The 25790-nt window shown below is 32.6% G+C and overlaps 3 protein-coding genes and 1 long non-coding RNA gene across 4 annotated transcripts in view; 2 read left to right on the top strand and 2 right to left on the bottom strand.

Annotated features, from left to right (window-relative positions):
- Nucleotides 1–158: 158 nt before the first annotated feature.
- On the bottom strand, nucleotides 159–10788 carry LOC126736561 (intraflagellar transport protein 46 homolog). The gene is made up of 6 exons (XM_050440960.1): nucleotides 10667–10788; nucleotides 10509–10610; nucleotides 10259–10452; nucleotides 831–1098; nucleotides 624–736; nucleotides 159–572 (listed from the first exon to the last, which is right to left on the bottom strand). The coding sequence occupies exons 1-6, from the start codon at nucleotides 10691–10693 to the stop codon at nucleotides 263–265; spliced, it is 1014 nt and encodes a 337-aa protein (XP_050296917.1). The 5' UTR covers nucleotides 10694–10788; the 3' UTR covers nucleotides 159–262.
- Nucleotides 10789–15691: 4903 nt separating this feature from the next.
- LOC126735840 (uncharacterized) overlaps nucleotides 15692–25790 on the top strand; it is a 37781-nt gene continuing 27682 nt past the window's right edge. Inside the window, exon 1 of the long non-coding RNA XR_007660517.1 lies at nucleotides 15692–15775. This is a non-coding gene — a long non-coding RNA (uncharacterized LOC126735840). The remainder of the gene's footprint in view (nucleotides 15776–25790) is intronic.
- Nucleotides 16349–24333, bottom strand: LOC126735837 (Y+L amino acid transporter 2). Its single transcript, XM_050439916.1, has 9 exons — nucleotides 23875–24333; nucleotides 23336–23558; nucleotides 23092–23207; nucleotides 22815–23040; nucleotides 22719–22763; nucleotides 22544–22667; nucleotides 22287–22487; nucleotides 17011–17126; nucleotides 16349–16951 (listed from the first exon to the last, which is right to left on the bottom strand). Exons 1-9 carry the CDS (start codon nucleotides 24026–24028, stop codon nucleotides 16684–16686), a joined length of 1473 nt encoding a protein of 490 aa, XP_050295873.1. The 5' UTR covers nucleotides 24029–24333; the 3' UTR covers nucleotides 16349–16683.
- LOC126735839 (cilia- and flagella-associated protein 20) lies at nucleotides 24495–25462 on the top strand. Its single transcript, XM_050439918.1, has 2 exons — nucleotides 24495–24963; nucleotides 25021–25462. Exons 1-2 carry the CDS (start codon nucleotides 24688–24690, stop codon nucleotides 25342–25344), a joined length of 600 nt encoding a protein of 199 aa, XP_050295875.1. The 5' UTR covers nucleotides 24495–24687; the 3' UTR covers nucleotides 25345–25462.

Here is a 25790-nt window from a genome sequence, read left to right as displayed (position 1 = left end):
CTCTTAGACATTACTTGACAATATTGTCTCTACCTAAGATAGTTTTCGAGGTATATAGGCTTTTAAGAATATTCCAGTGATTTAATGAACATATCCTCATGAATAATGAACTACTTGAAAGTTGCACTAATTAACTCAATTCTGAACCTAGAATCACATTTTTACCCTCAGAAACTTCTCTATATTAATGAAAAACAAATATACAAAAACATTTTAAGTGGCTCTTAAGTTATGCCCACATATCCATGTGGTACTACAAAAGCTACTCTAGCACCAACTGATCAGCTTCCTCCAGGTTCTTCTCACTATTATTTTCTCTCTTTTTCTCGTCACTTATAGCAGCTTGATTCTGATACAGCTTCAATTGCTTAATAGCTGTATAAAGACAAAATAACAAGTGTAAAGATTGCACCTTATTTTTAGTTACTGGTATTTGCAAGTAAGTGCAAACTGTCTCAATATATTCGGTTATAGGCTGGTTCTCTTCGGGTTTGGGAAAGCCTTCGCGTTTGAACGTTTGCTCCAAGTCTTCTGGCCATTGTTGCATTAGGTCCTCTATATCGGGCATCGGCCTGGAAATGTACATCAACCAGTTTGTGAGTAAAATTATTAATTGGACTTACTGAGAGTATCGTACAACTGGCGAGGATTTACTCTTGTGCAAGTGGGAAATGTCCTTAATCCATTTATCGATAACTTTGGAGTTTTTTTCTAAATTGTCGATCTTTTTTACCACCTTAAATTAATCACCAACAGTAGAGATAGAGTAGCACAAAAATTTATAATTAATGTGACTAAAAGATTCTTGCACATGTTTTGAGAAGACTTACGATGTTCTTTTGCTCGTTTCCTCCCAACAATCCGTCACTGGCGGCCCTCAGTTGTAAATGGAGTAAAGCGGGGTCGCTTTGGTTCGACGCCGGCTCGTCCAGTACCAAAAGTCCCAATTGTAGAATATTTTCGTCGAAAATATCCCCGGCAAGAGTGGTTTCTGGGGGAATCACCTTCAAAAATGCATCGATGTCACCTACGGCCGGCAGAAATTCCGGCACGAACGGTTTGAATTTGTATTCGGTGTTGATGCTTTGGGGCGTGTACCTGCATTCATAGTATTTAAATTAATCAATATTAATGCACTATTGTTATAAAAGTGAATTTATTTACAAAGCTGTAAAAAGAGGTAATGCAACAACACAAAACTTTTTGTATAAGTCTATTCAATGTAAAACTGAAACAAAATTCTAGTGACAAAAATTTAGTTATTTTATAATAGACTTGCACAACTAAGAGCTCTTTAATACATTTTCTAAAAAGTTAGCTCAGCTCTCTATATATTTCAAATCTGCTGGAAGATTTGAGAGTATTTTAACATTAAATATAAATGAATTTGTAGTTATAAGCAAAAGCACATTATTAGTTCGTCGACTGCCATATTCATGCCTACCACACTTAAATGGGACGTAATTAAAGGAAAATAAACATTACTCGCCATTTTAAAATCAGCCTCTTCTGCTACCATCTTAAGAGCATAATAATTTGCTGTTCATAACACAAGTTTTTTAAAATATTTAAACACAGTTTATTAGAAGTTGGCCATGCCTTTAATATAAATAACGAATAGTCACAAACTGCTCCCTGGATGGTGTCTCATCCACAAAAATACTCTGCACTCTATTATGCAAATAAGACCCCAGACACTGAAAAGCCAAACCCATGAAACCATACCGCTCAAGTGTCTACAGCAGTATTTCATGACTAATACAGTTAAATGCCTTGGTCAAGTCACAAAACACTGCTGCAGGAGCATCATTATTGTTCAACTTTAAAAATAAGAAGTCAAGGAATGAAAAGATTGCTCCGACATATTCATTTACTTTTTATTTATTTTCTCGATGATTTTTGAGAGGATTGGAAGCAATGTTATCGCTTTATAAAAAGGGCATTCTAAATCATCTCCCTTAAACAAAGGCATGATTCTGGCCACCTTAAGGCAGCTGGAAAATTGGCTAGTATTGAAAGAATGATTAATTGGAGATACTAACACTTCTAGTATCACATCAGGTAAATTGAAAAATAACCTTACATTTAGTTCATCATAGCCAGACGTATTTGTCGTCCTTATCTTCCCCAAATCAGACTTAAGTTTAAGTAGATCGGTAGGCAAAATGAACAATGAATCTGGTCCAGCCCTGAATTTGACCTGCTATTTTACAACTTATGTTACAGTAGAAGTTATTTAGCCTATATAGTTAGTTTGTGAAAATTTATGAATATAGTACAGTGATTTAAGATTTGCACGGGACACCTTAAGAGCCCGGGTGCATTTTAACATTCCGGTATAGGATTTGACACCCAGGCGAATTTAATTGGTCGATTTGAGTTCGTTTCGCCAATAAATGCGAAGTGCCAAAATTAGGGTCAGAATGTTGGACGGTGCTAAAACACAAGTCGGATTGTTGCAATGTGGTTGGCGCGGTTTTTCTATTAAATAGGCTGACCACGTGTCAACAATCCGTTAATGCGTTCTCTGTTCGTGCAGTATTACAGTACAATATTACTTCGTTACAATTCGTGCAATATTGGAGTGTAATAATTAATTAATTATGGAGAGACTAATAAAAGTTACCGAAAATTTGTATAGGGGTAACATGAAAAATTAAAAAGATGTCGTGGAATGGTTAAATGAATATGAGGAACAGACATTTTCGTCATGGCGTTATAAGTCCAGTATTAAAAATGCTAAAAAATTTGCATAGAGGTAATCTAAATATTTCTTAGCTAAAACTTCAGCTAAAATAAAGAACAGCTACGGTAGTTTAGATAAGCTGTTTATTTTAACATTTGTATATGCAAAAAGTAATGCGCAACATTCTGACCTGCATTTGAGCACCGTTCAACATTCTGCCATCGTTTTCAGCACTACTTTGTGATTAGTTGATTATTTGAAATAGACCAATCAAATTCGCCAGTGTCAGTGTCAAATCCTATACCGGAATGTTTAAATGCAGCCCGGGTAACCCACATTTTTATTCCAGGTTTTTATCGAAAAACATTTATTAACATTTTCACAAATAATTAACCAATAGTAGCCAAAGGGTTTGGAGTAGACAAAATGCACTGCCAATTATATAATCTATTCAGTCTGCAAAAAGTTACCATGGTTATTTTTGCTATAAATTCTGCCCCTCTATATAATATGCATTGAGAAATGTATTTGAATTCCCTGTAAAACTAGTCTTATTTTATTTTGATATCGATATGTTTACCAATGCTATTAATATAATCTTGTGTAGACAACATCCCGTACCAAATCACCAAATGATGAGTAGTGTATTGTTATAGGGAAACTTTATTAGTAAAAAATATAGACCAGACTAACTTGTATGATATCTGCGTTGTTTTTGGGTCTAAATTTCGACAAAATCCACTAACCGGTTTTCAGAGCTCTTGACTTTCAAATTATTAACTTAAAAATAAACATTTTATTTAAAAAAAGTCTTACCAGGGGAAACATTTTAAGCATCCACATTCCGTATTTATAGATTTGTATTAGTTATTTGGTATATTATTTACACCCTTTTAAAATAATTAATATTCTGTGGGTCATAAAATGTGGATAGTAATAAAGTAAAAGAGCCAAACACGTATATTTATTTATAATAATATTGATGAGATCTATGTACCTACATTACATAACAGTAATGGGTAATTTTGAACCTTATAGTTATTGTTCGTAATTATATTTGAAATAAGTTATTACAGATTAAAGTTTTTTTTTTGTATTTCTCCATTATGACCTCAACTGCCTGGAAGGGATTATTGATTTTTCATTTAAAGGCAATTTATGAATTTTATTCCACACTTGCTCTTCTTTTTCCTCTCTTTCTTTAGGTACCTGAAGTTAAGCACAACACCACAAAACATAGAATATCAATAATGGTAATACATAACTATGAATTTCAGCCCCATCCTGGACTAGAAAATTAACTAAATCAAAGATTTTCCCGAAATTGGCAATTATAAAAATATTTAAAACATTTTTTTTTGAGAATTTTTTATAGATCTTAAAAATTATAAGAAACTGTTATACTGCCAAATTGAAATTTATTAATCATTGGTTATATCATACTACTACTACTTAGTTATTTCAAGTTATATTAATATTCGAACATTGAACATATTATGAACCTGTTAGTGCCTCTAATTAAATGATAAAAACTTGATAAAACTGAATTATAGATAAACTGAATATGGGGTTATTAATATTGCCAAAACAGATTTTAAACATTTAATTTATATTGGATCTTCGGTGTGGGAAATTTAAATCGTCCAGTTTCCTCACATTTCTAAAGTTTTTTTCCTGGATGACACTTCTAACAAAATAATAACTTTTTTTGAAAATTGTTTATACACAGTGTTCGTACACAGAAATCACAAAGTTTAGAAAAATCAAAAAAATTAAACGCTCTATAATCGAATACTTTCCTAAAAATAGATTCTTAAAGGTTTAGACTAGACTACAATTCCCCGGTAAAAAATATTATTAATAATGCTTCTGGTAGCAACTTCTTAACTTTTACGTAAAATCTAGCTTCCAGCGCCATCCGTGACTGAAAAATAAACTAAAAATATTTGTCCGGCCAGCTTCATATAAGAAGTTGTTCTAGAAGGCATATTTTTGTGTACAACACTAAGTAGTCTAACTCACCTTTTCCTACTTATTTACTTGGACTACTATCAACAACCTAACCAATTCCCCACTTCCAGGCATTTTTATTAAATATGAAGACATTTATGAAACTATCGAATATGCCAATAAACCGCTATATTATCAATTTATGCCGCTAAAAAATTAGCTGTCCGCTCAAATAGGTTTTAACACGTTCGCTACCAACTCGGTCTATAAGACCAAAAACGAATTAGTTTTATTCGCCATCATGGTCTATAAGACGATAGTTGGAACATATTAGTTATTTAAAAATATGCCGAACTCGAGATGATTTTTATTATTTTGCATATTTTATTTCTAGATATGGTAGGTTAGAGAAATAAGAATATTTTACATAATATATTGTTTATTTTTGAAATAATCAAAAACCAGTAGTGTACATAATAATGTATGAACAAACGTAATAAAAAAAATCCTTACTATGAACTTTATTGAAGCAGTCTGCCTTTTTCCTTTTCCTTGTGCCTCTTTCCATCCTTTTTCGGTTCTTAGTTTTTCATAGCATTTACTGCAAGGTCTTCGTTTCGTATAGTCACTTTTGCTCATTTCGTGTTTTTGGCGTTTTCTTTTTGGAGTAAGCTCTGCAACCGGTTGCTCTAAAGGATCCTGCGCTTCACATAACTTATATGCAACAGCTTTTCGAAACTGAAGTAAGGGAATTGTGGCATCCACACTTTCCTTATACATAATCCATGCATTGACCATCGCAGTATTCAGGATAATCTCCACGCCTAACTTACGGTACCACTTAAAGGCTGTCATTTGATCAGATATATCGACCGATGACTTTCCTACATTATATGCTGCAATTGCTTCAGGCTTGTTTAAAGTTTTTTGTCTGCGGTTTGTCGTGTCTACTGTTGTGTTGCTATGTTTTGTAAAAAGAACTAAAACGTTACGTTTATCATTCCATGAAATTACTGTGACACCATCCTGGTTTTCGAGAGCGGCTATTTCTCCAGATTTAAGTTTTTTGTTTACCAGATCTTTTGGAAGGCCTCGTCTGTTTTTTCGCAATGTCCCTATCAAATATCTTTGTCTATCCATCAGTCTTTTTGCCAAATCTACACTTGTATACCAGTTATCTGTTACGAGAGTACGCCCTGAATCTAATATGGGTTCAAAAAGACTCATACAGATGTAGGAGTAGTACGACCTTGGTCTAAGTTTTTTCCTGCATAAATTTTAAAGTTGTAGGTATAACCTCCTTTGCTGCACAACTTAAATACTTTTATTCCATACTTATGGCGTTTGTTTTTTATGTATTGTCGCATTATCAATCTCCCCTAAATGGAATAAGAGACTCATCAATGCAGCAAGTTTCGGAAGGTTCATATGATGATTTAAAATTTGTAACTATTTTGTCAATCAAAGGTTGAATCTTATGGAGTCTGTCATTTTCTGGATTATCCTGATTATCTGCTACAACATACGTAGTAACAGCTCAAATCTATTACGTGTCATAACTTTGGGAGCCATAGAGTTTTTATACATATCTTCTCGGCTCCAATAGGCTTGTATAGTTATAAAAGTTTATAAAGAACCGGTGACATCAACAGGCGGCGAAATCCGCGCATCTCGTTATTCTATCGATCGGGTCAGATGACTATGTCGAGGTCTGAAGACAGTGGAGGCGGCACACTTGTTGAAATTATTAATATTTATTTGTACTAGAGTTTAAATAGCCCTAGATTTTTAGTAGGTATAGCTAGCGGTATTATAAGTGCGTTTGATTTAGTTGAAATACCAACTAAGAATGCATATATTTGAATTTAATTGCTCCGAGATTCGTTTAAAAAAATGTAGATAAATTAAAATGATATTTTTTAGCAAAAAATAGTTCTACTTACAGGAGGATGCAGTTCGCTAATTATTTTTAAAACAGGACTTCAAATAGGTAGCTGAAAATTATTCTTTATTCGCATTTTTTTTTTAAGGATCAGATATTTTAAACGACTTGTGTAAAGAAACAAATTGGTATAAGCTTAAAGTCTTATTTCATTATTTTACATATTATATATTTTTATTCACTATCTGATAGTGTATTACAACTTAAATCAGATTCATCCAATGAAGACCATTCAATCTCTTCATCAGATGAGCCTGTATTTACTGTAAATTTTAAAGAATCCAATGCTTCATCAAAAAGGTGATGACTTTCGAAATATTGTTTTTCTATGTTGTCTATATGGTTGCAAATATTTATCCACTCATCATTCGAAATTTCCGCAAATTTCTGCCTTGTCAAAGTTTCGACATCCGCCAATTTAAAAGTGGAATTTCTGCTTGCCATCCAATTCCTAACAGTTGCCCAAATTTTTTCTATAGGATTAAGGTCTGGGTGATATGGAGGCAAACGTAACACAATGTGTCCATGCTTTTCCATTAGGTCGTCCAACTTGGTTTTTACAGGATACTACTCACCACCATTACCACTCTTCTGTAAGTTGACTGGGATACTCGAGTGGCAGCTAACGTACGTTGTCTAAAATAATTATATACTATTATTGTAAGTTATCAGTACAATAAAAATTAAAATTTGAAAACATCCTACAATAAAATACGAATTTATATTGTTCACTTACCTAACATTTTTCAAAGGAATAGTAATTCTTTGCTCTCCTTCTTTTTTCATAAAAGCTGCCACGTTAGAAATAATCTCTCTCCCTTGGCTGTGAATTATTTGTCCTTGTTTGCCTACTTTCTTAGGTGACATCTAAAAAAAAATTAGAAAGTAAAAAAGTTAATATACACATGCACACTCTAGGCTGTATGAAAGATAATACTACGTTACTACGATACTTTTTTGGTACATGACCCGATCGATAGAATAACGAGATGCGCGGATTTTGCCGCCTGTTGATGTCACCGGTTCTTTATAAACTTTTCTAACTATATCAATCTACAGCACCCTCCAGTCACGTTGATAAGTTTTTGAATGTAATCTAGGTCAAATCGGGCTAGAATGAAAATAGGGAAAGTATCAACTGTTTCTACTGTATTTCATATTCGTGGGACTCCTTGAATCCCCCTTTTGTAGTACAACTATGAGGAATTTTTTTCAAGCAATTGGTTAGGGCAAATTTGTAGGATAATTCTTTAAAAGCAATTACTATGACTTTTTGACTACTTACTAAATTAAATAATGATATTCTTCCAGGCAGTTGAATACCATAGAAGCCCTAGGGCCTTTGCATAGAGATCTGTATTATAAATGTCTAAAAATCATTATTCAATTTATTCTAGACACTTCAAGTTTGTTAATCCAATTTAATTGCATAGGAAGACTTTGAAAATATTCATCTCTAGCAGTTCTAAAGTTCAGTAAAGGACTAATAGAGAACAATTTTTCTTGCTTTAACTGTTTGGAAGAAAATCATTATTTAATATATTAAAGGCAGTTAAGTAATAAGTGCCTTTAAAGAAATACACATTCACCATAACCGATTACTTTAAATTAGTCAATTCCTTGTTCTTCAAATGCCTAGAAAAGATTATTTAATTTATTTCAGGCAGTTGAATACTGCGCTCATTCCTTTCAATCTTTCACTCGATCCTTTTAGCAGGAAATGGCTTAATTTAAGAAGAAAAAGGTTTTGTATGGCCATCACAATATCCTGATTTAAACCCAATTAAGCACCTTTTGGGAGATATGCATCTGAATGCATCGAAGAATCATGATCAGGGATAGTTTCTAAGTTAATCCGTTCTTAGGTTAATTAATTGGGTTAAAAGGTATTTTGATAAAGGAAGGGCGGTTATTAGCAAATGATTTCATATATGAACGTTTCTTGTGCCTCAAAAACTCTCTGATTTAAAGAGAATTTGGTCAACAAAGGTCCAAGGGACACACATATTGCAGCATCAAGAATTTGATTAACTAGTGGACGTTTTTGGGCATAACTTGGAAACTACTTAAAGGATTTTCATAATTTTTTTACAATAATATAGTCGAGTTCCTGAAGATGAATTCGAGGGCAAAAATGCTCCCAAGGGGGGCAACAATTTGGCAACAATCAAAAAGCAACAAAACAAATTAGATCAATTTTACTTGGGACCCTTTCCTAGCAAGTCAATAAAGGGGAACCACGCAAACGTAGAAAGTAAAAAAGTTAATATACACATGCACACTCTAGACTGTACCAAAGATAATACTACTACGTAGTAGTATTATCTTTGGCTGTACATATATACCTACAAGTTAAATACCTATTATTTTGTCACTTAAAATCAAAGTATATTTTACATAATATAACTTTTAACAGTAATTAATTTTCATTTATTTTTTTAAATTATTAGACAATTGAATAATTTAAACCAATTTTACTTACCTTTTACAATAAAAATCGGATAGTCTAACTAAAAAAGCTATAGTTTATTTCACTATTATACTTAAAAAAAAACACACAACAGATTTTAAATGCCTTATAACACTATTAACTCACTTCCTGTACGAGACGACACTGAGTAGGCCTTCAGGATACGTCATAGGCTTTAAATCCCCGGCAGGTACGAAGAAACGAAGTACGGCGACTGCTTTGTTCTTGCGGTTTCTTTAATAAGAAGTGAGAGAAAATATATTGCGGTCGTCTTTTCTCTCTGCCACCGGATTTTCTATCGATTTTGTGTTGAAAAATGGGTTTGTGCGCATATTGAGCAGCCGGTTTTTTATAAACTTTTCTACCTATATATTAGACATTTTTACAATACCCATATAGGAGAGCAAGCCAAAAACTTTCTTGATTTCATTTTTATTTGTGGATAACCAGTTATGTAACCTACATTTACTACTTACATCTGTCTCACTTGTAATAACTTGTGTGGCATAAAGGTTCGTTTGGTCAGCAATGTATTGGAAAATAGGATCATCAACCAGTGAAAAAAAGAACATTTCAAGAGGTTCTTTGCACAGAAGATTCGATCCATTTCGTCTTGTAACTCTTTTTGCGTCAAAGCACGTTTCCTGGACATTATAGAAACGCAAAGTACAAACAAAAATATCAACAAAAACCACCTATTCCGTCTGAAACGTTTACTAATTGAAATGTAATTAAAAAGACAGCAGACTCCACGTGCTGACTTGTTAGGATTGCGCAAAATCGCTGTGCGGACCGAGGAATGGACCGCGTTGGCGCGTATGATTAAAAAAGTTACTTCCACGCCGCCTCGGTCTATTAGACCGCGTGACATTTTCGTCACTTTTGACATAAAAATGACATCTACAAAAAAACTAACTGCAGGTGACGTGATAATAACTAAAAGCCTTTGACTAGACAAAGTGGCTTCAGGAGAACTTTTTTTTCTTGGCCCCTACTTTGGTGGCGCTAGTGAAATAATTGCAAATTTTGCTTGGCAGTGAACGTGTTAACCCGCTAATCTACAAATTATTCCCCTAAATCTAGCGAGAAATCCGCTGTGTTGGCAACTCTGTAGGATTTATACTTTTTTTATACGATCTTTTGACTGCCTACACGTATTCGTAACCTCAAAACCAACCTGTAGCTCTGGGGACCACGATATCAATATTACCTTTGTATATATTGGAAAATTTCGGCAATTTCAGGATCGACCACCAAATTCTCGTATTGCGTAGGATCGTATTCACCCGGCAATTTTTTCTTGCCGTCCCCCTCGCTGTCCTCACTATCGCTCGAATTTGCCGGTTTTTGTCCGGCATTGGATTTCCTTCTAGGCAGAGCCTCCGGTTTTTTCTCAATAAATGTCTAAAAACAAATTACAAACTGCAGTTTCTAACACTCCTCTCAGGCAGCTTCCTTACTTTCTTTGGACTTAAATCTTCGGAATCCGAGTGCGATAAGTCGGCCTTTAAATCGAACGTTTCGCCTATGTTGTCCCGATCGTCATCAGACTGATCGCTTTCCTATAAGATTAGGATTTTAGTTAGGTTTAATTAGATTTGGTTAATTCTATACTTACGTGGACTATGGAAAATGAACGTTGCATTTTTACAGACTGTTGGGACAGAAGCGGTTTGTTTGTATTGGTGTTGTCATATTAACATTAATAACCCCTCAGTTGTATTGGGGATGGTCAGTATCGATATTATTTTTACAATTGCCTCGCATAAAAAAAAGGAAGCTTTTACAATAATTGATATACAAATTAAATTTAAAAAAATGATTTATTGCATGAAGAGCTTTAGCATTCTTATTTACAAAGATGTAGAAAAAAATCAAAATATTCTACATAGAAGAACATAAAAGATAAATTAAATTTAAGATTTTTAAACATGAATATGCAAATTAGAAATTATAAAATGTAAGACAATGAGGTAAATACTTTTTTTACACATCAAAATTAAACGTCAAGGCGCTTAAGCATTAAAACAAAACAATTAATTATGATAGAGCCCATATTGAAGAGAATACATTTTCTTATTACCCAAAAATAATAATTTTTTCAAATAAACTAAAATAAAAATAATATAATAATATGTAATTAGCTTTTAGGATTTCCTTAAGTATTGAACAAAAACTTGAATTTAAATGGTAAAAAATTGTATGTGAATTTGTATTTATAGTGTCAGATATCAGCAAGTATTATGTTAATCACGAGGAGTCTTGTCAACTCTCAGTATCTCCGATTTTCCAATATTTTAAAATTTGAGTGGAAAGAGTACTTTAAGAGAATAGATTAGGACAAAAAATTGCGGAATATTCACATTGAATTGCGGAACATTCACATATATTCACACTAATTGTACATGCACGAGCCAATACACAGCGCTGCAAAATTCATACCTTATGCAGAGATGCCTCCATATTTTCTTACTTACTATATAGAAGGCTCGACATCCCAAGTCCTAGTCCTTGAACTGTCTAGAATAGACCCTTAAAAAATTCCACATCTTTCCAAAAAATCAAAATTGCTTTATCTTTAATTGAATAAAAAAAGAAGAACACGTTTTACTGTCTGGAAGACAAAAAACTGTTCTTATGTAACATTTAATTTTAAAATTGAATTTCGCGCCTTTAGCTATAACGTCATATCGTCGGCTTAAGATGCAAATGGCCTAACTCCAAAATTTTAAATTATTCAGGAGATTGTCAGAATGAGAAAATATAATAAAACAAGATGTTTCCAAAATATTTTATTTTGTTTAATGCTTGAACATAGAAAATTATTGCTCTTGTCAAAAATAGGCTTTATTCTTAGAGTTAGGTAATATGCGTTCCATGAGCATGGGTTCGCAACAGGAGATAGGCAATAATCTGATTCATTGCAATTTAATTATAAAAAAACTTTAAAGACGCAAGCAAAAGACAAAAAGAAAGTCCTTAGGAATTGAAGATTTAAGGTCCATTAAGTGTTGAAATTTTTCAGATTTAATTGGTATTGGAGTCGGATACATCAACGGCAACTATTCTAAGTTCCAAATTTTTTAGGTGAAAAAAGTGATAAATTAAAATCGTCGAAACTGTTATTAAATGCTGCAATAGATAGCGGTTGTGAATCGTTTTTTCTACACCAGTCATTCTTATAAAACCGATATAATTCCATTTTTGTTTGCCAAGATCTTTCAAGGTATAATTTTTAAGAGGTATTATTATCACGCGTATCATTAAGGTCATCATCCACCAAATCATTTGCAGTGTGGTGTGATTTATTTTTTTCAATCAACCAATGTGCAACAGTTCTTGGTGCAATTGAAAGAGTATTGCAAAACATTGTTTTGCACACTCTTATCTTGGATGTTGTATGAAGAAAATATATATAGGAAAATTCCCTTCTTGACTCGTTCTCTTTTTTTCGGTCCTTAGCTCTTGAAGTACTTTTCTTTTCAACCAGCGTCCTTAGAAACAATTGTTTTTCGTTCCACAAAAAATTCCAAAATCTTGTAAAAATTTCTGTTCTTTGATCTTCTGTTATCTCATTGCACTTCATTACTGGTTTTTGTGACTTACCATTACTGCATTTGCATCTCGGTCCTATTGCTTTTGCTTTTTTTTTAATATCATAATTTCATTTTTCTTCTTGCTTTTGTTTTCCAAAATATTCCTTCCTTTCTTGTCTCAAAATCTTATTTTTATTTTTCTTCCATTCCTTTTGATCTACATGACGTCTCTTTCTGCGTGTCCGTGAAGGGGTTTCGATTGGAGTGTTATTTTGTAGCTCTTCTAGTACTTCATTTTTACTTGAACTTGGTTCATAAAATTTATCTGAACGACTAGAAGAAACTTCAATAACTTCTTCTTCCAAAATGAAGGTTGGGACTTCTTCACCATGAATTGATTCTGGAACGAAATTCTGACGATCTTCTGGTTCAATGTTGATTTCATCTTCGGGAAAATTTGAGGAGATAAAATTCAGGTTAACAACTTCTTCTTCAGCCAGGGTGAGTAAATCATCATCAGTAATTAAATTGTCGTCAGCTAATAAGTGGTTATTAGATGCTGAGGAGCTTGCTAGATTAGTACTATCAGTTAAGAGTGTAGATAAATCCTCATTTTGATCGAAAGTATCACAAAATGTTAAGAAATCTCTTGTTACATCGCTTTCGGAATCGCTTTGTCTGTTGGGCTTTTCCTGGGTATTTAGCCAATAAAAGCATTTTCATCGCACGGGATTGCGAATTCATTCTGAAATATACAGCGTTAATTAGAAAGTATACTTTTATGTAGCTAAGCAAAAATTCATAATGTTAGTTTTTTAAAGTAAAGCCAAATTTTAAATTAGATTTTTTATAGGTATTATAGGGGAAGGGCATATTACAAAGGATAAGTATTATAGGGAGGCGTATTTAAGTCGACGCGGTTAATTTTTATGAACCTAAAATGTTAATTTTAGCTAAAGCTGGAGTTAGGCCCATAGAGAAATGAATATTAAATACATAAATATTAAAATTAGTATTAAATAATAGATACTTTTAATTACTTTATGGTTAGGCCATTTGCATCTTAAGCCGACGATATGTGTTGACAGTTATTACGTTTTGTTAGGTTGGAATGAGTGATGAGGATGGACAAGTCGGGATTATTACGTGACTCGATTTAGGATTATGGCCAGACGTATTTGAAATTATGGATTTATAAGTTACGAGTTTTAATTTGTGTATTTGTTTAACCGAATAAAAGGCCATTCGACACTTATTCAAAAAAAATTGAGAAAAAACGCAATTGCCTGGAAGAAACAAAAAAATGACACCTGTTACTTAGACATACATTAAATACATTCATTTCTATAGAAGAAAAACTGTAAATAAAATTTAAAAAATTTCACTAAGTATTTAGAAAAATGTAAAATTCTTCAAAAAATAACTTCAAATGCGTGGAAGAAATACAAAATTACTTAGGTAATTACTTACTACAAAAAATTGATTTAATTGCCTGAAAAGTCAAAAATTTACTTTAACAAAAATTGCTTTCAATGCAGGGAAGGAACAAAAATTTCACCTGTTGCACAGGCAAACCCAAATTCTTTTTCAGTTATTTTTTTAAATATTATTCCAGGCTTTTAAAGTAAATGTTTATTTCTTCCAGGCAGTTAATTAGAGTTATATATTTAATTTCTTTGAACTGTTTGTGTTTATTTTATGCAGTTGAAATATCTTGTCCATTTTCAACAGCAATTTTATTTCTTTTCCATTTTTCGAATGTTATTTTTTATTTATTTTGTCCTTTTAAGTAGTTCAGGCTTTTCTTTTAATGTATCTATAATATTCGTTACATTACATTGTATTTGTTCAGGATCATAATTAGAGAGCACATAATCCAGTAAAGCCTTAGAGTGTGCTGGTACATGGGTAGCGTTTTTTACATGCAACTCTTGTCCACATGATCCTATCAAACCATGCAACTGCGAGTATTGATATTCATTATATTAAGTGAATTTTAATTAAAGTAACCACACAGCGATATTTGAATTGGGGGAACAACTGAACGAACAAGTTCAAATTTACTCAGAAATTTAGTGACATTGCTGGATAGTGTAAGGCAAAGACATAAGCTATGGCTATATACAACACAATACTTTTTCCTCTGTTTCATTTTCAAAAGTCGTCAATGCCTTAAACATATACTCCTGAGAAGACTCCTCATTAATTAAAATGCTTAACCCTCCATAACCTGATGATCTATATAAGATATATCTAAAACTAAATAATTTGGTATAACTAACAGTTCTTTTGGTTTCAACCAGTAGTCACAAACTGAAATAATTAAAAAATAGTTAAGGCTATCTATTAAAATATTTAAATCATCCAGTTTATTTCTAATAGATTTAAGAATAATCAATACTAATGAATAGGAGGCATTTCCATAGTTGGTTCTAAAAGAATCGTTCAGGCCAATAACGGATTTCACTATCCTTATATCGCCACCCCTGTTTAAAATGGAAAGAAACATCAAATTTTTATTTCTATAAAATATTTTGTGAAACTTAATAATCTAACTTAAGAGCTATTCTACTGACCCAGGTATAGGCATCACAAATCTCCCTTTCTCTAAGTAGCAATTAGGCCAATTAGAATGTACAAAATTACACACGAAATTATACTACGTATTAAACACAGATTTGATCAGATAACAGCTACCATCTCATTCAACTTATACCACCAAACGCTAACTAACCTCAAATGTAACTATTAAACTACACCAACAGTCTGTAATGTGATACCTACATTATACAAATCGATCAATATAAACTCGTAACATATTTTATTATAAAGTTTCTCTATGTTCTAGCTAAAAGATCTTTCAAAAATAGAAGTTCTGTGAAATGGGATTGTTATTGAATCTGTATAAGATCTAGATTATGTATTTCAGAGCGAAATTTTAATTTTCTGCATAACTAATCAGGGCACTTTCTTGCAATTATTTTATTAAACAAAACAACTATGAGTCTCTCAACTTAGCTGATACTCCCTGCTCTCTACCGCACAGATCCTCAATTAATCTTACATAGTCGTTCTGTAGTAGTTGAATGCGGTTCTTATTCCTTTTTAGCAAACATGGACTATAAACTACATCCGTAAAATTAAAATGAGAGAGTACTAAGGAGTCACAAAGCATTTTTTTCAAAGATCGCGTAAGTAAATGTCTATGTTTAAAAAACAGTTTTAAATTAGCAAAGACCCTCCTTACACACATACTTATGTATTTAGTAAACTTTAAATTATTATCTAAAATCAGACATAAGTTCTTTGCGGAGTCAGTAATAGCAATAAGTATATTATTATTTAAAGTGAAATGAATATCAGAGTCCTACCAAAAAGCAACACCTGGAACTCATCTGCGTACAAATGTATCAAAATTGCATGTTTTTCCATCTGGGATGTGTAAAGTGTGAAAATCAAAGGCCCCAAAATTGATCCCCAAAAAACAGTTGCGTAGAATCAGAAACCTTGCCATTAACTTTAACTTCTACCCTCTAGATAACTTGCCACACTATTTTACTTGTTGACCATTAAAACGTCTTTCTCCTAATTTCATGGTTTATCATTTTCATTTTTACAAAACCAAAATGAAATATCTCCTTCGGCATATGGATTAATCCTATTAATAAAAGAATAAAATTTTCGCACGACAGTAGAAAAGGTTACCAACGTTGTTAGGCGTGAAAGTTTACTATAATTTGTTGGTATAAAATAAAACAAAAATGTCTGTTTCAAAATAGTGTATTAATGTAACAAATGTACAATCTGATTAGTTAAAATATATGGAGATTCTTAATATTCGTATAAGAGGAGAAAAACTTTCTTAGCTGCACTAAAACTAAAAGAAATAAATAAACAACAAAAAAAATCACAACCCTTAATACATTTGAGCCAATAATACTAAAAAAAATAAATGGTAACCTAGCAAACCTAAACCTAAAAATTGTACTGAAAAAAAAATACACTTAAAAGCTACAAAAACAGCACTGTGTGCGTTAAACTAGAAACTCATTCTGTTCACGTCATGTGAGATTCATATTTGTGATGTTTCCAGTCTTATTTATTCCTCCTCGTGGGCCGACAGAAACACTTTCTGGCACAAAACCGTCATAGCTCGCATAAATCGATTAAACTTCTCCGGTTTCTTATCTTGCATTATACCGAAGTAATAAACCGGTACGCCACTGAGGGTGATCAGCACGCCCCCTAGCAAGATCAGCGGGGACTCGATTATCGGTAAGATCAGCAAGAATATACAAATTATTATGAATATTATCGGCACACTGATGTGGATTTTAATAGGGCGTTCCATTTTCGGGTATTTCCACCTGAAAATGTGGTTATTTAAGTCAAAAAAAAAACAATTTATGAGAAAAAAATATGTTACCTTAAATATAAAACACCGGAGACGGACAGTGTTACGAAAAAAGTTTCCACGATGGTGCAATAGTGGATTAACAGTTGAATGTCACTGGAGCATAGCATTATAAGAGAGAGGACATTCTAAAACAACACAACAAATATATTTTTATTTCATTATAGTATTGACAGCCAAGAAGCCAACTATAGACTATAATAATAATGGTACAAAATTCTTATATAAACATTTAAAACAAATATCTACAACTAAAGCTACAATATAAAAGGATGAAAAAATCAATTCATTTTGGAGTAGTCGTGTGAATATGTGTTCGTGTATGTTAATTGTCCAATATATCAAGATCATAGTCACCAGCATAATTATCATACTAATTACACATTTTGTTTTGTATGAGTTTTTATATACATTACTCCTTTACAAAAATTTAAAGAATTTCTGAATAATATGAATTCAAGATTTGAAAGAAATTGTCTATCCAAATATATCAAGCTTCCAAAGGCAACTAAAGAGGCGCAACAGCAATTAATGGTCACAACCCTGCACCGGATTATACGCAAACTTACAAAAAAAACATATATTTGAGGAATGTATGTCTTTTGCACTGATTCTATTATTTTTCTCCAAACCTCAGATTGGAAAAACCATATTAGAGCTCCCTACTCCAACCTTAAGGCTATCAAACAGTTTTAAATAACAGTCAACCTAAATAACTTCGAGCATTAAACTGTGCATGTTATAATTATATTAAACAACATTCTTACTAAGGGTTATAGACATAATAGAACATTTTTGGCTATTGAAGTTAAATGCATTTTCTTCACACCATTCCATAACATTATTTAAATTTCACTGAATTATCGGTTTTTATATGAATTGAGAGAGATTTAAATGAATTGATTATTTCAGAAACCCGTCAAATGTCAAAATTATAGTTTAGAGAAAAGTAAAGAAAACTGTTTCATTATAAAAACAATTTTTTTAAAGGGTAATTTTTTACTGAAAGTACTTATAATACCAAGCGTTTTTATGAAAACAACAATTCTTTTTCTTGTGGTACCTAAACAATTTTTTTTTTTGAAAATCGTGTACTTAACGTGTTTCTGCACTAAGCGATAATATTTTTTGTTGACATATTGAATTGATAAGTATTTTTTTTAAGAAGTTTTTTGGAGTAATTAGGAAATAATGTTGTCAGTTATTTATATTGCAGCATTCATTACTTTTTTTCCTATTACATTTTATAGATAACTACAAAAAAATACTCTTAAAACCGCGAGTAAAATACATCTTAAAGTTTAAATCTATTTAATGAGTTTTGGTACACATCTATCTGTAGTAGGCCATTCAAAAATCCGGTCATAAAATGCCTCATAGCCGGCAAGGTAAGGTTGCAGTTTTTTTAAATCTCTCATTTTCTTGATGTTTATGGGTACCTAAAAAAATGTTCAAATTTATCTGTTATTTATATTATAAAGTCATCAAGTCTCATGGAGCCAATTTTTGTACCTTTCCCTCTGGATAAGCTACTTCCACTGGTAAGTTTGGAGGATTCGCAGTCTTCAGTAGAGAGAATGTGGACTTTGCTAATTCGTCCATGTATTCACTAACTACTACTTTTCCTTTGGTTTCTTTACTATAGAACTGCTTGTAGGTAGATATTTTAAAACTCTCTTTTTATGCTTGTGAGATTCCTCTGCCATGACTGTCAACAGAATATGTGCTTTTTTTGTAATGTGTTGGCCACCATTTCTTGAAACTAAAGACTTCTGACGTTTTTAATAAGTGAACCTTAAAGCGGTTCTTGGTACTAGCCTTTAAAATTAGCTCAACGTACTGCTCTGGCGTGTAGACGAGATCCACGTTTCTCAACATACGCTTTATACTTCCAAAGTCGCGATCACATGCTGAATAGGAATGTCCTCTGACTGGAAAGTTGTGTGTTATTGTAGAAAACCTTTTCCTGTCACAAAGATTCATCAAAAAACGAGTAACTGTGTGGTTTTTATTTTGGCCTGAGGGACCATCGCTGAATAGAACAAGGTGTTTTACAGTTGCAGGTACTTCAGTGTTGATGTAGTTTAAAATCATACTACAAACTTCATCAGGGGATTTGTTTGCTTCCCCCTCATGATATATGTACGGCTTTGACTTATTAGTTTTCAGATCATGTATACTAAAGACATTTAAAAAATTGACGAAAAACAAAGAAAAACACAAAGTCACGGTCTCACAACATGTAATTAAACGGGCTACACGTGTTTCGCTCTAGTTAGAGCATCATCAGGCCTTTAGAAGCTATCCACACACTTCACAGTACATAAATAAATAATTGTAACTAGAGCGAAACACGTGTAGCCCGTTTAATTACATGTTGTGAGACCGTGACTTTGTGTTTTTCTTTGTTTTTCGTCAATTTTGTATGTGGGTCTCTTAGAGAATAATGGATGAGATTTTTGGATAAAGACATTTACCCAAAGTTGACGCATATAAAATATTTCTTGCACGGGAATGTTTGGCAGAGGCAGATTTTGCATAAAATCAAAGCACAGGAAACAAGTAGTATCATCAACTTTATTCTCTGATGCAGCTTTCATACTTGCATATAACTTTTTTGCTCTTCTCTTATGAATGACTAACTCTGCTACTGCAACCTGTTTTGCAGCGTCATTTAGAGCTTTATCTTTTATCTTAACATTTTGACTCTCGCAGAAACTACAAACGTCAACTTGAGGCCGCCCGAATAAATAACCGAAGTTTTCCTTGAAATACATATAATAATAGTTATATTTAACTTCATTTCCCAAGTCCGCATTTTCGGATATAAACATTTGATACATTAGTTTAATATTCAAACGTGCATCTAGATATTTTTTTGGTTTTCCGCCATAGTGCGTCTCTTTTACATCATATTTGGAAATATGTTCATGGATGCGAAAACAAACCGCTCCAGGCTTAGCATTTCCACTTTTCAGTTGGCGTTCCAAGGTTTTTTCCAAGTAGCTGACAGATTCTATCTACCCTGTCACATGAAATTCCGTGTATTTGCAAAAAACAATTTTTACATACAACTTTAAGTACACCATGTATTTTTACATTGTATCTACATGTAACTTTTCTTTTAGATTCTAGAGGTTCTTCGGTCTTTTTTCGTCTTCGCTTGACATCTTCGACTTCTATCAAAGTTTGTCAATAGGTATCTTGAAGATCCTTGGTTTGTAGTAAATAAAATTTATGCCATGTATCATCTATTATATTTTGATTTATTTCTAAATGACATTTGTTAGCACACTTACAAGTTATTCCATTTGGCTTAACTTTCTGAGGAACTACATTATTCTTATAGTTTGTATAAGTCTCACCTTTTAATCTAGCATTGCGCATTTTATTACGCTTGTACAAATCCTCATGGGTCCCAATCCCCACGTCTTCTTTTAGGCACAGGTTCATCCTCTTCTTAACTGCTTAACATGACTGACCGAGCACTAACACTATTATTATCATGCAGAACTACATTTATAATTACTTTTAAATGATGATTATTCACTTTACGTAACGCTCAGGAACACCGACAAACAAAGACTAATAAGAACAGCACAGAAACAAACGCCTGGCAGCTAATAATGGCGGCCATGTTCGGTTAATATTCGGTTTGGCGTAGAAAGCCCTTAAGCGACATCACTTGAAGGGTTTCTGCACTAAATGGTATAAATATGGTCCGTATACCCCTTATACGGCAACGGCGTTTGCCGGGTTTATGCGCTAAACGATGCAACTATATCCAAAGGAATTTTTTCCGTTCGTAACTCATTTTTGCACACTTTGGCGCTTGACGGGTTTCTGAAATAATCGATTCAAATAATTCAACACACATAATATAATGGGGAGATTTTTCTGTTAGTCAATGTGATAAATAATATTATTCTCTCGATTAGGACTATTAAAGACCTTAAAAAGTGTAGGAGGGAACTAAAAAAATTAATCTTACCAAAAGCTTACTACAACATTGAAGAGTAATTTAACGACTCATTTTGATATCTAAAATTAATTATGTGTCTGTTGTAAATTCTAAGATTAGGAAGCTTTTAGCACAAGTTTGTAAACTTAGTAAATAAAGTATATTTTCACTTTGACTATTTTAATCAAATGTTCTTGTGCTGTACTGGTGTTCTGTTTTGGACTCAAATAAGTTTTTATTTTGGTGAAAAAAGTTAAGGCATTCATTAATGTATAGTCATACTTTTAAACATTGATCTACAGCAACCTTTTTTGCATTGTAAAAATATTTTGTAACATTTTATTCTTTTCCGAGAAAATAATTCCATTTTTCGAAACAGAATTGATATTTGCAAGGTACAGAATTTTCAGTGAACTTTCTTTGGAATATTTGTGAACCACTTTAACAGCATAGCAAGTTTTTCATTTTCTTTAGCATCTAAATTGTTGTTAGCTAATTTTACTTGCAAAGGCTTCTTACATTGTTTTGTCCTAACCATTGATAGGTTGGTTTTCTTTTTGCTTAATACTAATCTATTCACACTAAACCCGGACGTAACTGTGTCAAAGAATTCATCTGCTTTGAGTATTAATTGGTCATAAACTTTACTACCAATTTATTGGTTTGCATTAACAGCACATTTTACCATATTTTGGCTGACTGAATTCATTAACAGGCATAAAACTCACCAACAGAAAAAGACTTGAAATTATTTCAAATGCCTGGAATAAAATGAATTTTTCTATTAAATGCTCAAAAGTTGTAAAAAATGATTTCCAATCTCTGAAGATAAAAAAAAAATTATGTCAAATGCAAAATTAACTTCCAAGAGCCTGGATATCGTGAGAAATCCTTTCCAATCATTGAGATTCAAAAAATGCCAAAAAAAAAAAAGAAAAAATGTAAGCAGACATTTTAGATGCCAGGGAATAAATGAAAAATTAGTTTAATTGCCTAAAATATGTAAGAATCACTTTAACACTTAAACAACTTAAAGAAAATACTTTGATATTCCTTGGAGACATAAAATACTTCCATATCAAATTACTGATTTATTCATGACTTATCAACATATCTGATGATACTGTAAATGTTGAGCAAATAAAACTCATGGTTATTTTTGTCCTGCAGTTTGTCTAGGGTTATACCATACTAGTTGTCTAAAAAGAGACTTTAAAAATCATGTAAAAATTAACAAAAAAAACTAAATCTACTACTCTGAAAAGTGTGGGCTTGAATAGAACACAAAAATTGGTTAAATGGTGCTTTTAAATATTTCTTAGCTTACCAAAAGGAACAAACTAGGCACGGGAGTCAATGTTTTCACATTCAAATGGCCTAACATCGCGGGAAATTGATCGTTTCTGGCTCCGGCATACAACATCCTTGACGATGACATTATGTGTACACTTAAACCCCCAAATGCCGAAATCGCCACCAAAATTGGGATAAACCAGCTATATTTCCCCAGAAGGGCATTGCCAAAAGTCTAAAAAAAGAAGAAATTACTTCTAATAGTGTTGCAATATTGTTTTTAGGACATACAACAGCAATGGCATCAGTGGCAGCAATATCTGTGGGAGTCAATACAGACATGTAAGCCATATTTGCCAAGACATATATACCAGTTACTAATGGCAGAGATATGTAAATGGCCCTCGGGAGATTCCTGCAATAAAACTAGTTAAAAACTGATAATATATATTAGATTATTACATACACAAAAGGGTTTTGCAGCTCTTCTGTCATGAAATTTAAATAGTTCCTGCAAAATAATCCTTTCAATAAAATGGTGTACACATAAGTTTAGATTTACCATCCAGAATAAGAAAAAATTCCACTATAAAATGCTTTGGCAATTTTTCCAGGATTATTTGTGGTATGGGCGAAAGCATTTGAGAAATTCTCCACATGTCCCAAAGACATCCACACCACTCCCATGAGAACGATTAATACTAGAGCACCTAATTTACAAAACATGAAAACATTTTGTAGTTTCATGGTGGCCTTCACATTATAACCATTCAAAAATGTTAGAAAACCTGAAAAAAAAGTTAAATTACTTTTTTAAATACAAATTTATAAATCCATACAAATGACTGCGGCTGCCACAAGTCTCACTCCCAAATCAGGCATATCACATTCAGGGAAAAAGGGTTGTATCACATATTTAGCAAATGTGAGTCCCATAATTGAGTTTGTTGTGGGGCTAAAACATATGGTACCTCATTTAGTAAAAAGTATTATCTTAAAGTTGTAATTAACATTAAATACTAGAAATTTTGTCTGTAATAGTAGATTAGGACTCATTATACTAAGAATTAAAAGGTCTCTTACACAAAAATTACATTTGCCGCCCACAAATACAAAAATGAAGGCAAAGACCCATATGCTTCATTGATATATGTATAATCTCCACCAGATTTTGGTATGCAAGTGCCCAATTCTGCATAGCACAGGGCACCTATCATAGATAAGAGCCCACATAACACCCATATAACTAAGGAGAATCCTACTGAATCAACTTCTTGTATCACCCCTCTTGGAGATATGAAAATACCTAAAAGTTGTAAAAATAGTTATTTAATGGGTAACTGAAAGTATTGCGGTCATCCTCCACTAAATTTAATTAAACCCATCAATCCAACATGTTTTGGACAGGAGAACAAAGGGCTTAAAATTACTTACACTATTAAGGGGTTCCGTCAAACTTATATGTCTAGTGCTTCAGAGAATGTTAAATGGTTAAAACAAATTTAGTCGAGGATGACCGGAATACTTTCAATTACCCATTGAACTCCATTGCAAAAATGGACTACTTCTTCAACTTTAAATAGTTATTTAAGTTTTTTTTTTTTCGCGGTAAAGTAACATACCTGATCCAAAAATAATGCCTAAAATAATAGCGACTCCCTCTAAAAGGCCCATATGTTTCTTCATTTTGATTTTTTCATTTTGGTCCTGGTCTATTGTGGAGGTTATTAAGGGGTTCTCTGTGGGGCTGTTTAAGTCTTCTCCTTTTGTAGGCATATTTATTACCGAATTACCACTGACTTTTAGTATTAGACAAATAAAGTATTTTAAATGCAACTATGTATTTATTTTAAAAATTCCAAGGGTAAATGCTATAAATAGTTGCTATTCTCGGTACTACCAGAAATGTATACTACAAATTTATGTGGATGTAGTGGGGTATTCCTTTAATCTGTTTTATTAATCAATTACGCGTGTAATAATAAGTTAATATATAAAAATTAAAATTTGTTTGTTAAAAATGTTTTAGGAACCCCCACTGCCGCCCCTACACGTGAAAAAGTTAGGTTAAGTTTCCTTTGGCTTTGACGTTGACATAAAAAGCAAAATGGCTGACATAGGGCTGAGAAAGTCTGAGTCTACTCTCAAGAAAACTGAAGAATTAGAGCTGAATAGCAATATATAGCTACTCCAAATATTATTCCTAAATTGGTTATTTAAAATATGCCAAAAAAGTTTTAAAAACAATAATTTTCGATTTAAAACCACACTAGAAGTCACCACATCCCTCATATTACGTCAACAGCTGTCACCGGCCAATACTGTCAATCATTGTTTACATTTTTGACAGTTATTATTTTTCTTAGCAATTTAGTCCCAGTTTGTCCCTAATAAATTAAATGATTTAAATTTAACGTGGTGTAACCCGCCGGAAAATGTTCAAAAACACATTCCAAAGCGGTTTCCTGTCCATTTTGTACAGTATCGGCAGTAAACCGCTTCAAATCTGGGATAAAAAAGTGAAAAATGGTCACATCAAACGGATAACTGACGAGGACATTCAATCTTTGGTGCTGGAAATTGTGGGGTGTAACGTGAGCACCACGTATATTACGTGTCCCGCGGACCCCAGAAAGACTCTGGGAATTAAACTGCCTTACTTAGTAATGATTGTTAAAAATATGAAGAAGTATTTCACATTTGAAGTTCAGGTAAGTGCATGTTGATTAAACCCTCTTTTATCTTAATTTAAAATGCCTAAATCTTAGATTCTAGATGATAAACATGTGAGAAGAAGATTCAGGGCGAGTAACTATCAGTCGACCACAAGAGTGAAACCCTTTATTTGTACCATGCCAATGAGGTTAGACGAGGGTTGGAACCAAATTCAATTCAATGTGGCAGATTTCACCCGAAGGGCGTATGGGACCAATTATGTGGAAACTTTAAGGGTGCAAGTGCATGCGAACTGTCGGATAAGGAGGGTATATTTCTCAGACAGATTATATTCTGAAGACGAGTTACCGGCAGAATTTAAGCTATTTTTACCTATACAGAACAAGAGCAGATCCAATGTGGCTGCAACTAGTTAAAATTCAGATGGTTATTTTTATAATTGAGGCACTTTTGTGATATGATCTTGAGTTTTTTTAACAATTTTCGTCTTTATTTCGTACTGATATATTGTGTTTGAATAAATTAGTGAACAGAGCAAGTCTTTATTATGTACTAATATATTGTGTTTGAATAAATTGGTGAACAGTAGAAAATGGAGTCTATTTTTTTAATATACATAATGAAAACTTGACCTCTGGTTATATGTCTTGAGTCACATAGAAACTGTGCTTCCTTATCTGATTAAATAGAAATTAGACAAAAACCCATCTAAGCATTATAAGTCAAATTTTTGATTGTAGACCTACTTAACCCAAAGCTGTACTACTAAGGAATAACAACAAAAAACTTATAAATTTTAGAAATAGGGCAATAGTTATGATTTATTGTTAATTTAAGAAATTGGAGTAATTTAATTTTTTTT

This window comes from Anthonomus grandis, chromosome 5, assembly GCF_022605725.1.
Source record: "Anthonomus grandis grandis chromosome 5, icAntGran1.3, whole genome shotgun sequence".
NCBI lineage: Eukaryota > Metazoa > Arthropoda > Insecta > Coleoptera > Curculionidae > Anthonomus > Anthonomus grandis.
The sequence above is the reverse complement of the archived record's forward strand: the minus strand, read 5'-3'. Positions and strand labels throughout refer to the sequence as shown.

Excerpts from the sequence above, each read along its gene's own strand:
- LOC126736561 (XM_050440960.1), bottom strand. The coding sequence starts at position 10,693 with ATGCAACGTTCATTTTCCATAGTCCAC. Across the intron at positions 10,453-10,508 it reads AAGATTTAAGTCCAAAGAAA|ACATTTATTGAGAAAAAACC; the intron begins GTAAGGAAGCTG and ends ATTTGTTTTTAG. Across the intron at positions 573-623 it reads CCAGTTGTACGATACTCTCA|GCCGATGCCCGATATAGAGG; the intron begins GTAAGTCCAATT and ends GTACATTTCCAG.
- LOC126735837 (XM_050439916.1), bottom strand. The coding sequence starts at position 24,028 with ATGCCTACAAAAGGAGAAGACTTAAACAGCCCCACAGAGAACCCCTTA. Across the intron at positions 22,488-22,543 it reads CCACTGATGCCATTGCTGTT|ACTTTTGGCAATGCCCTTCT; the intron begins GTATGTCCTAAA and ends TTCTTTTTTTAG. Across the intron at positions 16,952-17,010 it reads TCCGGTGTTTTATATTTAAG|GTGGAAATACCCGAAAATGG; the intron begins GTAACATATTTT and ends CCACATTTTCAG.
- LOC126735839 (XM_050439918.1), top strand. The coding sequence starts at position 24,688 with ATGTTCAAAAACACATTCCAAAGCGGTTTCCTGTCCATTTTGTACAGT. Across the intron at positions 24,964-25,020 it reads ATTTCACATTTGAAGTTCAG|ATTCTAGATGATAAACATGT; the intron begins GTAAGTGCATGT and ends CCTAAATCTTAG.